At 42.4% G+C, this 15,278-nt stretch overlaps 1 protein-coding gene across 1 annotated transcript in view; it reads left to right on the top strand.

The window, feature by feature from the left end:
- The window catches only part of STAT1 (signal transducer and activator of transcription 1), a 275,050-nt gene that overhangs the window by 242,840 nt on the left and 16,932 nt on the right, over window positions 1-15,278 (top strand). The window contains exon 21 of the mRNA XM_075285132.1: window positions 6,350-6,535. Within this exon, the coding sequence (XP_075141233.1) occupies window positions 6,350-6,535 (186 nt within the window). The remainder of the gene's footprint in view (window positions 1-6,349; window positions 6,536-15,278) is intronic.

Here is a 15,278-nt window from a genome sequence, read left to right as displayed (position 1 = left end):
GATTTTGAGAACATTAAAGTAATAAACACAAGGGAAAAACATGCAAATGCAGGGAGGGACAACATATCCCAAGTAATAACAATGTGGCCGCGCAAGGCCACAACACAAAGTGAAAGCTAAGGGGTAGAACCCCAACAGGTAAATCAAAGTCTCATGAGAGACTACAAAACGCAAAGACGAAGAAAAGAGAGAGTAAAAAGAGAGAGAGAGAGAGAGCGGGAGGGGGAGGGCCAAGACAGAACAGAAACAAGGGGCAGAAGGGGGGAGAGGACAAGGCAACAGACAAACATGAGAAGGAGGAGAGTAGAAACACGTGCGGGGCACAACAACAAAAGGGCGAACATTAAAAAGCTGGGAGTAGGCACACGAAGGAAGTCAGGAAGACAGGGCTGAGAACTCCGAAGACTCCTGAAACACCACCCACGGCCGCCAGTCTGCCTCAAACTTAGACGAATCAGGCAGATCCATTGCCACAAGATACTCCATCCTACTTATAAGCAGGAACTCTTTCAACCATTCCACCAGGGAGGAAGGGGCTGAGCTACGCCAGTGGCGAAAGATAACCGTTCTGGCGGCCGTGAGGAAGTGGCGCAAGAGATCACCCTTAACACTCGAAAATTTACCAGGGATGAGGGAGAGAAGAGCAATCTGTGGAGTAGGGGATAAGGGGCGGCCAGACACTTTCCCATACAGGGAGAACACGGAAGTCCAGAAGGGTTGGATCTCCCTACAATCCAGTCAATTGTGTAGGAGGGAACCCTCCACAATACCACAGCGCCAACAACGGATTGGAAACCGTGGGGTAAAATTTGTGAAGGAGGGTGGGACAACAATACCATTGGGTCAATAATTTGTAATTTCTCTCCTGGGCACTACAGGGTAAGGGCAGCTTGTGTGAGAGGAAGAAACAACGGCCCCAGTCAGCGGCAGACAGGCAGCGCCCAAATCGGACTCCCAAGACCTAACGTAGGGGGGAGGGCCTGAGACGGCAGCATTCAGCAGGACGTCATACAAGAGGGAGAGGGTACGGGGGGGGGGGCGGCGGCGGACCCACTCAGCAGGCTCTCCAGAGTCGTAGGTGGGGAGGAAAGGAGGGATTGTACCGAGTAGCGGCGCCAGAAGTCAATGGAGGTGTGGACCTTGAAAAAACTGCTAGCGGTTTTTGAAGCTGTTTGGTGTCTGAGAAGTTGGAAAACTCGCCGAACCGCCGGAATTCGTCGGGAAGGAACGGGAGGGCTGGGCGACATAGAGCAATATGTATGGCACAAGTACGTTGAGCAGTACATACAGTGTTGGCCAAAAGTATTGGCACCCCTGCAATTATGTCAGATAATACTCATTTTCTTCCAGAAAATGATAGCAAGCACAAATTCTTTGGTATTATTATCTTCATTTAATTTGTCTTCAATGGAAAACCACAAAAAGGATTGTCAAAAAGCCAAATTGGATATAATTCCACAGCAAACATAAAAAGGGGGTGGACAAAAGTATTGGCACTGTTTGATAAATCATGTGATGCTTCTCTAATTTGTGTAATTAACAGCACCTGCTACTTACCTGAGGCACCTAAAAGGTGGGGGCAATAACCAACATCAAAAGTAATCTCTTGCCTCACATACAACTCTTGAGAACAGATATACCATCCAATACAAGTCATATCCTCGCACCATACGTCTCTAGCCAAAACACCCACCAAAATCACTCGGTATTTCCAACCAATTCAACAACAGAAATGGTTATCTTTAAAAATAAAACCCGTTGAGGATGCAGAGGGGGACATCGGAGGATTAGAAACAGAAAAAAGTCCAACAACCAAGAAACACAAAACCATAGCACAATAAAAATTTTCAAACTATCATCTCACAGACTAACTCCTTATGAACTGACGATAGGTTCACACCTGCGTTCGGGACTCCGTTCTGTGGTTTCCGTCTTCTGCATGCAAGAAGACGGAAACCACAGACCGGGTCCGGCCGTGAGCGGCGGTGAGCGTTTTATGCTCTCCGCCACGAAACCGTTTTTTTTTTAAACCAGACATAGAGTACTGCATGTCTGACTCTGTGTCCGGATTAAAAAAACCTGTTTTGCAGCGGAGAGCATAAAACGCTCTCCGCCGCTCACGGCCGGACACCTTTCAAAGCCATTCAAATGAATGGGCATGAAAGAGTCCTGCAGGTTTCCGTCTCCTGCCTCTGTTTTGTGCAGGAAACGGAAACCTGCAAAACAGAGACCGGGCGCAGATATGAACGAGCCCTTAGTGTGCTAAAAAAGGACTCTCATTTTTCCCCACCGATGAGAAAATAGACGAATTCGGTCTGTTCCTTGATATTAACTGGTTAAGGACCGAACCCAGAAGTGCGTCAAGGACCAGGACATCTAAAATTGGTAATAATGGACAGTACCCTAAAAGTATAAAAAATCAGCATGTCAACAGTATGGGAGGTAGAATAAATTATTAAAAACCGGACACGTCCTCCAGGGCTTCATTTAGACTAGAGGGGGTGAGTTTGTTGAGTTTGTATATCCAATACATCTCCCTCTTCCGCAGTTCGTCAAATCTATCTCCTGCGGAAGAGGGGATGAAATCTATTGGGACTACAGTAAATCCTTGAAAAGCTCTTTGGTGGACTGATGCAGCATGTCTGGAGACACTATGTTTCTGAAAACTGTTTAGAACGTTTGATTGGTGCTTGTTTGCGCATTCTCTTAAAGTTCTAATAGTCCGTCCTACGTATTGCAGCCCACAAGGGCACTGCAATACATGTATGATGAAGCTGGATGCACATGTAAGGTGATGTTTGAGCAAGAATACCTCACTGGTTGAATAACTGGTAATTTGGCTAATATTGTGGGAAATGCTGATACAGCACTTGCACTTGCCGTGTGCGCATTTGAAGCTACCATTGATATACATTTTTATGGTCTTTATTAGAGATGAGCGAACAGTGAAATGTTTGACATTTGATTCGAGTAGCCGCTCAATATTCGACTGTTCAATCGAACATCGAACCCCATTATAGTCTATGGGGAAAAATACTCGTTGAGGGGGAAACCACTATTCGACTCAGGAGGGTCCCTAAGTCCACTATGACACCCCAGGAAATGATGCCAATACCATGGAATGCAACTGGGACAGCAGGGGAAGCATGCCTGGGGGCATCTAACATGCCCAAGTACCTGTATTACGTCGGGATCCCTGTCAGCTTGCGATATGCGGGAGCTGACTTTTTCCCATAGAAATGCATTGACCAGCATTGATTGGCCGAATGCCATACAAATGCGCTGAACCCTGCTGCACACTCAGCTCTGCTGCATCAGAGATGCGCTGAACCCTGCTGCACACTCAGCACTGCTGCATCAGAGATGTAGCAGAGCTGAGTGTGCGCTGAACCCTGCTGCACATTCAGCTCTGCTGCATCAGAGATGTAGCAGAGCTGAGTGTGCGCTGCACCCTGCTGCACACTTAGCTGTACTGCATCAGAGATGCGCTGAACCCTGCTGCACACTCAGCTCTGCTGCATCAGAGATGTAGCAGGGCTGAATGTGTGCTGAACCCTGCTGCACACTCAACTCTGCTGCATCTCAGCAGAGCTGAGTGTGCAGCAGGGTTCAGTGCACACTCAGCTCTGCTGCGTCTCTGATGCAGCAGAGCTGAGTGTGCAGCAGGGTTCACATCTCCGGTGTAGCAGTGCTGGCCGTGCGCTCAGCTCGGCTACATCTCCGGTGTAGTCAAGCTGAGCACACGGCCAGCAGTGCTACGTCTCGGCATAGTTATGCATTGACCAGCGTTGATTGGCCTAATGCCATACAGAGTACAGCATTCAGCCAGTCAACGCTGGTTTGCCGGAAGAGGCGGAGTCTACGATCGGTCCACAGCAGTCTCCATTCTGGTCTGATATTAGACTCCGCCTCCTCACAGACGAGCCTCCGGCAGAACCAGCGTTGATTAGCATTCCTATGGGAAAAAGTTAGCTCCCGCATATCGCAAGCTGACAGGGATCCCGATGAGATAGAGCCCCAAAGAGCTGTGTGAGTAACATTCCCACCTAAATAAAGGTAAATAAAGGTAATCCCTAGCTAACCCTGCCAGTACATCTATCCTCGTCTCACAGTCACATAGTTCACAGTCTTATATGAACCGGATATTAAATCCACCATTCGTATAAATTGGAGGTCACCTGATTTTGCTAGCCAATTACTTTTTCCGATTTTTTTTCGATGCCTCCGTTGTCGAAGTTCCTGTCCCACCTCCCCTGCGCAGTTATTGGTGCAAAAAAAGCGCCAGGGAAGGTGGGAGGGGAATCAAATTTTTAGCGAGTTTGCCACGTGGTGTTTGACTGGAATCGAACATCTAGATCAGTCTGATATCCGATAGAACATGTACTCGATCGAATGCTGTTCGCTCATCTCTAGTCTTTATATATTTTTATTGTATGTCTTTTTATATACATATTTATATTTTATGTTCTTAAATTTGTATCCACCATTATTTGTATGATCTTCTTAAATTTGTAATTACCATATATCCATTTAATTACCATCATGCATTATACATTATTTGTACTAACTGTTGAATAAGCTGTACCTCAATTCAACGCTTCTTGTACAGTGCACTTTTAACTATCCTTGTATTAACGTGCCATTATACTTGTAACTCGATCTATGTTACAGTTCTGAACATATGCCATTTGTCAGCAAGAGGCTGTTAAAATTGACACAATCAATGCCTCTTCGTCCTTCTTATTACAGTATATAGCACCTCCGGAGCCTATATTAAACACTGCTCGCCAATACAGGCGCAGTTAGCCTGACCATTATAACTACTGCACCCAGCAGAGACATTTTTATTTATTTACTTATTTATTTTTTGTCTGTAACTTTAATCAATGCCTCTGTCAGAACCACTGCACCCAGCAGAGTCATGATTTTTTTTTATTTTTTATTTGTAACTTTAATCAATGCCTCATGCCTAGGTTGAAGCCAATCTGGCTAATAATTTATTCGCCTTTACTGTAACAATGTAACAATGTCGGGCTACTCTATACTTGTTTCACAGCATATTTATGTGTTATTTTATCGACTTGACTACATGTTATTTTATTGGTAATTGTTTATGCATTTATTTATTATTCAAATGATGATGACCACTCCCACTTTTTGGCTGAAGTGGGATGGCCTCTTTTTGTCTTTTGCCTATTTATTGTCTGACAGTCAGCTAGTATGTAAGCGCTTGTCTTTTTGAACACTTGACAAAGGGGCTCTCCCCGAAATGTACGTCGTGTTTAGACCTAAATAAAGAATTGGATTTATACAATCTATCTCTGAGATGGCAGTCCTTGGTGATTTCCAATGGATTTCTCCTCAGTCCGAATACTGACCCTTTGTCTGATGGTACTTGTCCTTCACTGTTGTATGTCTCTTTATATTTATCAATAAAATTTGTATCCTTTTAACCTTATGACATGTTGAGCACTCCTCCCCCTTTTTTTCTTTCTGTTTTGGCGTTATCCTTTGTGGTTTAGGAGTATATTTGTTTACTTGACCTTTATATAGGGAACACACTATGACTTTGATGCGTGTTATGTTCATTTGATACCATGTTTGTTTTGTGTATGTGTTACAGCAGCATAGATAATACAATAATAATACAAAATACAAATACAAAAGCTCCATGGTAGAGGCATTACAGTGACAGTAGGTACAGATAAAACGATAAAGGTAGAGGTAAAAAATAATAGAAGGGATATCACAACTTAAGGATGTTTTAGTTCTCTGCATGGAATGAATCCCTGCTTAGCTCGGTGTTGGTTGTATAGCCTAACTGCAGCAGGGAGGAAAGACTTCGAATAATGCTCCTTCTCACACTTAGAGTGAAGTAGTCGGTCACTGATAATACTGCTCAGTGCTGTCCCAGTCTCATGAATGGGATGGAAGTTACTCTCCAGCATAGAACTCACCACAGACATTCTGTCCCTGGGCACTGAGTCCAGGGGGCTCCCCAGGACAGAGCTGGCCCTTCTAATCAGCTTGTCCAGTCTATTTCTACTCCTGGATGATATACTGCTCCCCCAGCAGGCGATATTTATATTTAGACTCAGAATTCAGAATTAAACATGGTTCAGAATTCTATAGGTAAATGCACCAGAATTCTGACTTAATTTGTTTCAAAACCTTCACGCTATGCACCACATTTTATTATGTATACTAGACACTTGTTTTGCTTTTTCCCACAAGGGGTTTGGAGATAAGGAGATGAAGCTTCAGCTATGACAACATGTGGAAAAATTCTGGAACAAATTTCTGTCTCAACTAACCTGTGGTATAAATGCTTTAAAATATTTCATTTCAGAGCCTGTTTTTCATTCAGTGGAGCCATATACAAAGAAAGAACTTTCTGCTGTGAGTTTTCCAGATATTATTCGCAACTATAAAGTAATGGCAGCAGAAAATATTCCTGAGAACCCACTAAAGATTTTATATCCAGATACACCAAAAGATATGGCATTTGGGAAGTACTACTCAAGGCCTAAAGATGGTAAGTTTGTCTTTCAGGTATTTGGAATTTTATATTCATGTCAGTAAGTCTTAAAGGGATTCTACCATTAAACTACTTTTTTTTCTAATGAACACGTCGGAATAGCCTTAAGAAAGGCTATTCATCTCCTATCTTTAGACGTGGTCTCCGCCGTTCCGTAGAAATACTAGTTTAAACCAGTATGCAAATGAGCTCTCCGCAGCAATGAGGGCGGGCCCCAGCGCTGAAACACCGATGAGCGCGTCCCCATTGCTGCCCAGAGCTCTTTCCTGCGCCGCCTCCTTCTTCTGCAGCAACTCTGCCTTTTCTGGCTTCTCTTGCTCTTGTAGTTCTACAGGAGCATAAAGAGGCCGCCCCAAAATGGCTGCCGGCCAGCTCCTGTATTGAATTGCAAGAGCGGCTACCCCAAAATGGCTTCCGGCCGGCTCCTGTATTGAACTGCAAGAGCGGCTACCCAAAAATGGCCGCCGGCCAGCGGCCATTTTTGGGTAGCCACTCTTGCAGTTCAATACAGGAGCTGGCAGCCATTTTGGGGTGGCCTCTCTATGCTCCTGTATAGAACTACAAGAGCAAGAGAAGCCAGAAGAGGTGGAGTTGCTGCAGAAGAAGGAGGCGGCGCAGGAAAGAGCTCTCGGGCAGCAATGGGGATGCGCTCATCAGCCTTTCAGCGCTCATTGCTGCGGAGAGCTCAATTTGTAATTTTGTATCTGGCAGTCTGATCATCACATCTGGGCTTGAAGATTGTCGAGACTGCATTGTGTTCCGAATTGTCATAAGTGACATGCTGAAATATCGTAGTGTATTGTATGAGCAATCTAAAAATAATATGTTAAAAGTACCTAGGTGGATTCATTATAAAAATTTTAAAAAATTAAAGAAAAATACTTTTAAAAATATTTTTAAATTATAAGTTCTTAAGTCATTCTGCTTTCTCTATTTTATAGCACTCTCAATGCATATGCCTGAAAAAGGATTGTTCTTGATGACAATTATTAAATAAACATATATCCAGGCTCAATTAACCACTTCCGGAACACCCATTGGGTTTTGATACGGTTGGCCTTTGTCTTGTTCTGCAAGGGTACATCGGTACATCCAAGCAGATTTCAGCAGAAACCATTCAGCTGCTGGAACGGGGAGCCAGCTCTAACTTCAACCAGAGCTGTGTATACAGCTTTCAATGAGCGCTGTATACACAGTTATGAGCATCACCATGATGCAGCTGCCCGCTGACCCAGCAGTCACGTGATCTGCTGGGTTCAGCATGTGTTCAGCGACCCAGATCAGCTCTATAGAATGAGTAGGAGGCTGTATTCCTCCTGCAACTGGAACTAAATCTACCAGCCCCAGTTACAGGGGAAATCAGCCTCCCCCCTAAAAATAAATAAATAAATAATAATAAAAAAATCATATGTCACCAAAAGTCTATTATGACGTTATGGGGACACAATGTGAAATAAAATTAATAGTAAAGTAAAATAAATAAATATCCTGATCCCTTGAGCGCTATTTGTTGTCATGAACCGTAGGACGTTTGGGAGATTCAGTGGGGAGTCCTAATGGACTAACGCCTTTATATGTCGTATTGTGTCTCCATATTTACCTTGCTTTGTTATTGTGTCGATGTTGTTTTGTTTTCTTGTTTGTTTGATTTTGTGTAAAGAAAACATTTGTTAATAAAAATTATCTGATTTAAGTAAATAAATATAATAATAAAAAAAATAATATGTCAATTAAACACCTTTCTTATAGGTTCTATCCCTAAAAGTTTTTTTAGTAGCACTTTGTGTTATTAAATAAATAAAAATAAAAAATAAATTGAAAAGTTAAAAACAGACATGTTTTCCTTCTTCTTTTGTTTATATTTTCCTGGATATAAATAAATAAACAAAACATGCAAAAATAAAAAAACATCTAAAAATAAAGCCGTATGTGTGGCAACACGGTGGCTCAGTAGTTAGCACTGTAGCCTTGCAGTGCTGGAGTCCTGGGTTTGAATCCTGCCAAGGACAAAACATCTGCAAGGAGTTTTTATGTTCTCCCCATGCTTGCGTGGATTTCCTCCCATACCCAAAGACATACTGATAGGGAAAAATGTACATTATGAGCCCTATATGGGGCTCACAGTCTACAAAAAAAAAAAAAAAAAAATCCTTATGTGTCACTGAAAAAAGACGCAGAAATTAGTTGAATAACGCAAATGATGTAAAATGTTACAAATGTTGCAACCCTCAAAATTTCACATACAAAAGACCTGAAAATGTATCTGTTCCTGAACCACAAATTGATCCAGGACTGAAGTGTTTGAACAAAATTTCTGAAAGATACTTTTTATCCATTGAAAACAGTGATTTTATGTAAGGTTGTTTCAGTCCGCCTAAAGCTTCCTTTAACTGATTACTTTTAATAGTGGCAGTGTAATGTATAATAAGTAGAGATGAGCGAGTAGTATTCGATCGAATACCTCCCCGCCATAGGTATTCGTGTAATCGTCAAACACCAGGAGGTTAAGCGCATTGAGTATTCATTTCTCATTTGCTCATCTCTTATAATAAGTAAACACCCTGGGTATACTTATTATTCATCATACTGCATAATATTCCTTTTTGTGAACCACTGCTAGTGGTATTGGAGAAGCAAAAAATGTAAATCCTCATGGATTGTTGCATGATTCAGTTTCACAAATGTATTGTTTTTTACATGTATGGTGTACAGTTTTGTCCACTCCAATGTGATAACACCACCTCTCATGCTGAATGTGCTCTCTCTCAATACACTAGAGCAGGGGTTGTCAACCTGTTTTGTACAGTATGTCGATTTAAATTAAAAATTAAAGATGTAAGGCTGACAACTCATTTCCTAAAATCATATACTATAAACCAAAACACAGAAGTGCTGCTACGAGATGCTTCTTAATGCATGTGGTTAGGTAGGTATAAATAACAATTATTATTAAACCAAAGCCATCCCAATACTAGATATCAAAAACATTGATACCAACAAAACCTATAACTCCAACCAAGTATCAATGTACAAATAATAGCACATAAAACAAAACCAACAGTCAAATAAACAATGATTTATTAGCATAATTTATTGTAAACTTGATTGAGTAGAAAAAACACAAATTAAAAACATTTAAAAAACAACATACATCATAAGAAAGAGTGGAGGTCGCAGTGGAGAAAGCTGTGTAATCAAACAGCTGATGCAGAGGCCAAGATACTGTCAGATTCAATGTGGGACTATCTAGACCAGGGGTGCCCAATACATCGATCCCAATCTACCGGTCGATCGCAATGGACGTATGGGTCGATCGCGGGATGCAGCCAGGGATCCCCAGTGTCTGCTTGTTCACAGTGCAGGCTGAGAATCGACTCTCAGCCTGCGCTGTGAACAAGCACTCCGGACACTTGCAGGCCGCTCTTAGGGATGGAGGGAGCCGCGGTGCTGCTTGTTCACAGCGTAGGCTGAGAGTCATCTCCGGACACTGGCAGGCTGGGGCTGCCGCAGCCACAGGCTGCCAGTGTTCAGAGATAACTCTCAGCCTGCGCTGGAACAAGCAGACAGCGGGGATCCCTGGGCGGCCACAGAAAGCCGCTGTCTCCTACTCTCACGCTCCACGCCAGCCCCGCTCACATGCCCGGCCCCACCCACAGACACGCCCCGCCCCACCTACAGGCCCGCCCCGCCCACAAGAAGTGGGTAGTAGATCTTTGGACTTGGGCATGTTATAAAGTAGCTCACATGCTGACAAAGTGTGAGCACCCCTGATCTAGACCATATACTCCATAATTTTAACATAAAGGGCTGATATTGCCCATAGTATCATAAGAGCACAATGTCTCAAGATATATTGAAATAGCCCAAATTACAATACATTAGCACCCACATCACCATAAACATGCATTAGCAAATAAATACAGCATAGTGGTATACATATATACATCTACTTGGCACAAAACAGCCAGATATAAGGCATGGTAATAAACACATAAGTAGCTCACCAACTGCAACCTCCACTCTCAGCCCCGACATACTTTTCGCCCCTGCTTCGATTAGATTTATGTGCCAATCAAGTATATAAATAATGAATAGAGTAGTAGTCTATTCTATAAGACGTATTAAAAAATATATCTTTATTAATATGATTAAAAAGATGAAAATGAAAAAACAAACACCCGAGTGATTTGCCAAAAAGCAAAACAAAATTACTGGGACTAATAGTCTGTAGGTAGATCCCTATAACAGATATACTACAGGATATTATACACCTCCAGAAAACTCCTTAATGGGACCATACAATATCTCCTCAACTCTCCAAAACACTAAAACAAATGTGGCTACTAAGAGAGCTTGTCACCTATATATAAAAATTCCAAAGTAGTCTATCCAGTCTACAATATAGTGTGGAAGAGTGCACTATCGGCTCCAATTGGTATACTAAGAGCACATGTTTAACCCCTAAGGACACAGTCCAAAATTGCCTTAAGGACCAGGACTCTTTTTTTCAAAGCTGGTGTCACTTTAAATGGCAATAACTTTGAGACGCTTTAACTTACACAAGTGATTTTGAGATTGTTTTCTCGTAACACATTATACTTCATGTTAGTGGTAAACATTAATCAATATTTTTGTATTTACTTATTTAAAAAAAAAATTGGAAATTTGATGGAAATTTGGAAAAAATTGCAATTTTCAAAATGTGAAATTCTCTGCTTTTCAGGCAGATAGTTATACCACCCAAATACATGAATAAATATTATCTCCCATATCTCTGCTTTATATCGGCATCATCTGTTGATTGTCTTTTAATTTATTTTGGACGTCACAAGGCTTACAATTGTAACAGCGATTTTCCACATTTACAAGAAAATTCTCCAATCTAATTTTTTAGGGACCACCTCAGTTCTGAAAGGAATTATAAAGGCCTATATAATAGAACCCCCCCCCCCCCCAATAACCCCATTTTCAAAACTGCACCCCTCAAATTATTCAAAACAGCATTTGTGATGTTTGTTAATCCTTTAAGCATTTCATAAGAATAAAAATAATATGGAGGTGAAATTTAGACATATAATTTTTTTCACTAATACATTCATTTAGACCTAAAATTAACACATTCACAAAGGGTTAAAGTAGAAAATGCATCTGACAGTTTGTTATGCAATTTCTCCCCTGCACAGAAATACCCCACATGTGGGTGTAAATTGATTTTTGGGCACATGGCAGCGCATGGAAGGGAAGGAGCGACACTTGACATTTGAAAAGCAGAATTTGCTGGAATAGTTTTAGGCGCCATGTCTCATTTGCAGAGCCCCTAGAAAACCAAAACAATGGAAACCCCCCAAAAGTGACCCCATTTTGGAAACTACACCCCTCACAGAATTCGTCAAGGGATAGATTGAGCATTTTGACCCTATAGCCGTTTCACAGATTTTACTAACCTTGGGATGTGTAAGCGAAAAATTACTGAAATGTCCATTTATCCCCAAAGTTTTCATTTTCACAAGGGGTTAAAGGAGAAAAAGCCCCCCACAGTTTGTTAATTGCTCATGAACGCGGAAATACCCCATATGTGGCCGTAATCTGCTGTATGGGTACATGGTGAGGCTTGGAAGGAATGGAAAGAACGGTATTTGGATTTTGTAGATTTAGGTGTTTGGTATCTGGACGCCATGTCATGTTTGTCACGAGCCTGTAAGGTACCAGAAAAATGGAATTCCCAAAGAGTGACCCATTTTGAAAACTGCACCCCTGAAAGAATTTACCAGTGGGTGTAGTGAGCATTAGTATTGCAGGCGGGAATGCGCAGCGGATGGTGAAAAGTGAATATGTAAGTGGTACCGAGGACATTGCAAACACCAAATTCCCTACTATCTCCCAGTAGCTCCTATGATTGGGGTGAGGGGGGATTACTTCTGGTGTCTTTTCCCTTGTAAGCTCTAAAACTGGGGTGTCCCCTGATATACACTCACACAGTTTATATATTCCCTTCCTGCCACAGCCAGTTGTGGTCTAGTGATTTGGTGATTTGTTTGTTTTTTTTGTCCTCACATTGCTAGATGCTATATTTTTCTTACTTTTCTGGTGACATGGCCATATAAGGGCTTATTGTTTGTGTAATGGGATGTATTTTGTAATGCCACCATTATTGGGTGCCTACAACTTATAGAGTACATTTTATTAACTCTTTCTTGGTGGATTAACTTCCCCCCAGCAATTCTGGCATAGCTTTTTACCTTTTTTTTTTTTTCCGCCATGCAGCGTACAGTATAAGTAACATGTGGCCTTTATTCTGCGGGTCGGTACGGTTACGGCGATACCTCATTTACATTATATTTTTATGCGTTAGTAATTCTGCAGAACAAAAACACATTTGGGGACATAAATCAATGATTTTTGCATTGCCCTCTTCTGAGATGTGTAATGTTTTTATTTTTCGGTGTACAGAGTTGGTTGAGGGCTCATTACTTGCGGGACAACCTGTGCTTTCCATTGGTACTGTATTGGGGGATGTATGTCTTTTTGATCACTTTTTTAGCATTTTTTCTAAGGCAAAATGTGCAAAAAACTTTATTTCTGGCCGAGTTTTTTTTTCAGTTTTTTTCCCCGACATTCACCGTGCAGGTTAAATATTGTTTCACTTTTATTGTACAGGTTGTTAGGGACGCAGCAATACCAAACATGTATTGTTTTTATTAATATTTTGGGTTTTTTATATAATTCATTTTGTATAGAAGAAGGGAGTTTTATAACTGTTATTTATTTATTTTACACACACTATTTTTTTTTACTATTTTTTTTTTGTGCAGTAAGCACACTAGAACCAGCGATCAGACTAGAACCAGCTATAAATTGCAGCCTGGGGTCTGGTTAGTGACCCCCTGGCTGCTAAGACCCCCAAGTACCTAGTTGATCCTGCCGGACGAGAGGAAGCTAGTCTATGCGTCTGCATAGCTAGCTTCCTCTATAGAATGCAATACACGTGTATTGCAAGTCTATAGTTAGTATAGAACCAGCTAACACTGACTCCTTATGCCGCCGCGCCGGCATTCTTTATAGCAGGCAAACCCCTAGGGTGCCATAATCGCTATTGATCATGGCACTTTAAGGGTTAAACAGCGAGGATCTGTGCAATCAACATCACTGCTGTTACAGCGGGAGCCTGGCTGTCAGATGCAGCCAGGCTCCCATGGTAGTCGCACGGGCTCTGCTTCTGAGCCCCTGCGATCACCATCACGTACAGGCATGTAAAAATGCGGGAACTAACCACATTCCCTGACATTCCTGTACGTGATTTAGCGTAAAGAGGTTAATAAACAAGGGCAGGAGACACTGTATCAATGACCTATAGTCTCATTTGCCCAGGCTCAAAAAATTAATGTTTATCCCTCAAATTCATGTATTCCCTGCCATAAACACTAACTGTAGAGAATTATGACTGCCTATCAAAAAAAAGCCTGACGCGTTTCTAATGCTAGTACCTCAAGGTCTAGCAAATTCATCAGAGGTATATCAAGCAGAGTGAGCTAACCACCTAAATATTTTTCATTCTAGGCTTAGGTACATTGAAGTTCACCCTACCGCAGCCCTATCAGCACTAATGCATGGCCCAGTGTTGTAACTATCGGGGTAGCGGCTGCCACAGGGCCCAGAACATTAGGGGCCCGGCCACAGCCACTACTGCTGCAGTTTTTTTCTTTTCTTAATAGGTCGGTAACGGGCCCTATTTACTTACCAATCCTGGCACGGGCCCCACAAACATCAATATTATACTCAGGGGTCTTTTCAGACCCCCGAGTATAATGATTGGAGGTCCAGGGTAGTAAAGGGAACATAAAGAAAAGTGTTATTTACCTCTTCGGGCAGGATTCTCCTCGGGCCTACTTCTGTGACTCTCACTGACGTCACATGACCGGGGCCTGCGTCCCGGGTCATGTGACGTCCCGGACATCATTGAAGATGGCTGACACCACCGAGGACCGCAGTAGAGCTGGGGATAGGTAAGTAACAGTGTTTTTTATGTTGGTATCACCTTCGGTTTCCGATTATTATACTCTGGGGTCTGACAAGACCCCAGAGTGTAATAATTGTTCATGGGTGTCCACAGTGGGACATAATAGTGTGTGCAGAGGTCACTATGGGACTTATGTCCCATAGTGACCTCTGCACACACTATTATGTCCCACTGTGTGTAGGGGCCACTATGGGGCATAATACTGTGTGTAGGTGTCACTATGTGGCATAATACTGTGTGCAGGGGCCACTATGGGACATAATACTGTGTGTAGGGGCCACTATGGGGCATAATACTGTGTGTAGGGGCCACTATGAAGCGTAATAGAGAGCGTAGGAATGTTAGTTACGCCACTGGCATGGTCGTACGGGGCCGCAGGAAGTATAGCTATTTAAAGTGAATTCCCACCCCTCATTGGCGTATTCCACCAATCGCTTTAGTCCCACACAGCTGATGCGAGCGGGGGGAACGTAAGATGGGGAAAACACATGGTGCATGCTCAAAACAAACCCCTGATACGAAGGAAGGTAGGTATTCGTCATTAACAATTCCCGCCCACCATCCTAGGTGAACCAATGTATGCCCTGTTAGGGGACAGCGCCTACAGCCAGGATGTAAACAAAGGACTGGCCGCGCACAACCGACGCTTAATACCTATGTTGGTCTAATGCTGGAGGAATGCCACAACAGGTAAATACAAGACACAATAGAAAGGACACAGTA

Source organism: Leptodactylus fuscus, chromosome 8 (assembly GCF_031893055.1).
Source record: "Leptodactylus fuscus isolate aLepFus1 chromosome 8, aLepFus1.hap2, whole genome shotgun sequence".
NCBI classification, from domain to species: Eukaryota; Metazoa; Chordata; class Amphibia; order Anura; family Leptodactylidae; genus Leptodactylus; species Leptodactylus fuscus.
This window is presented reverse-complemented; position numbering and strand designations above follow the sequence as displayed.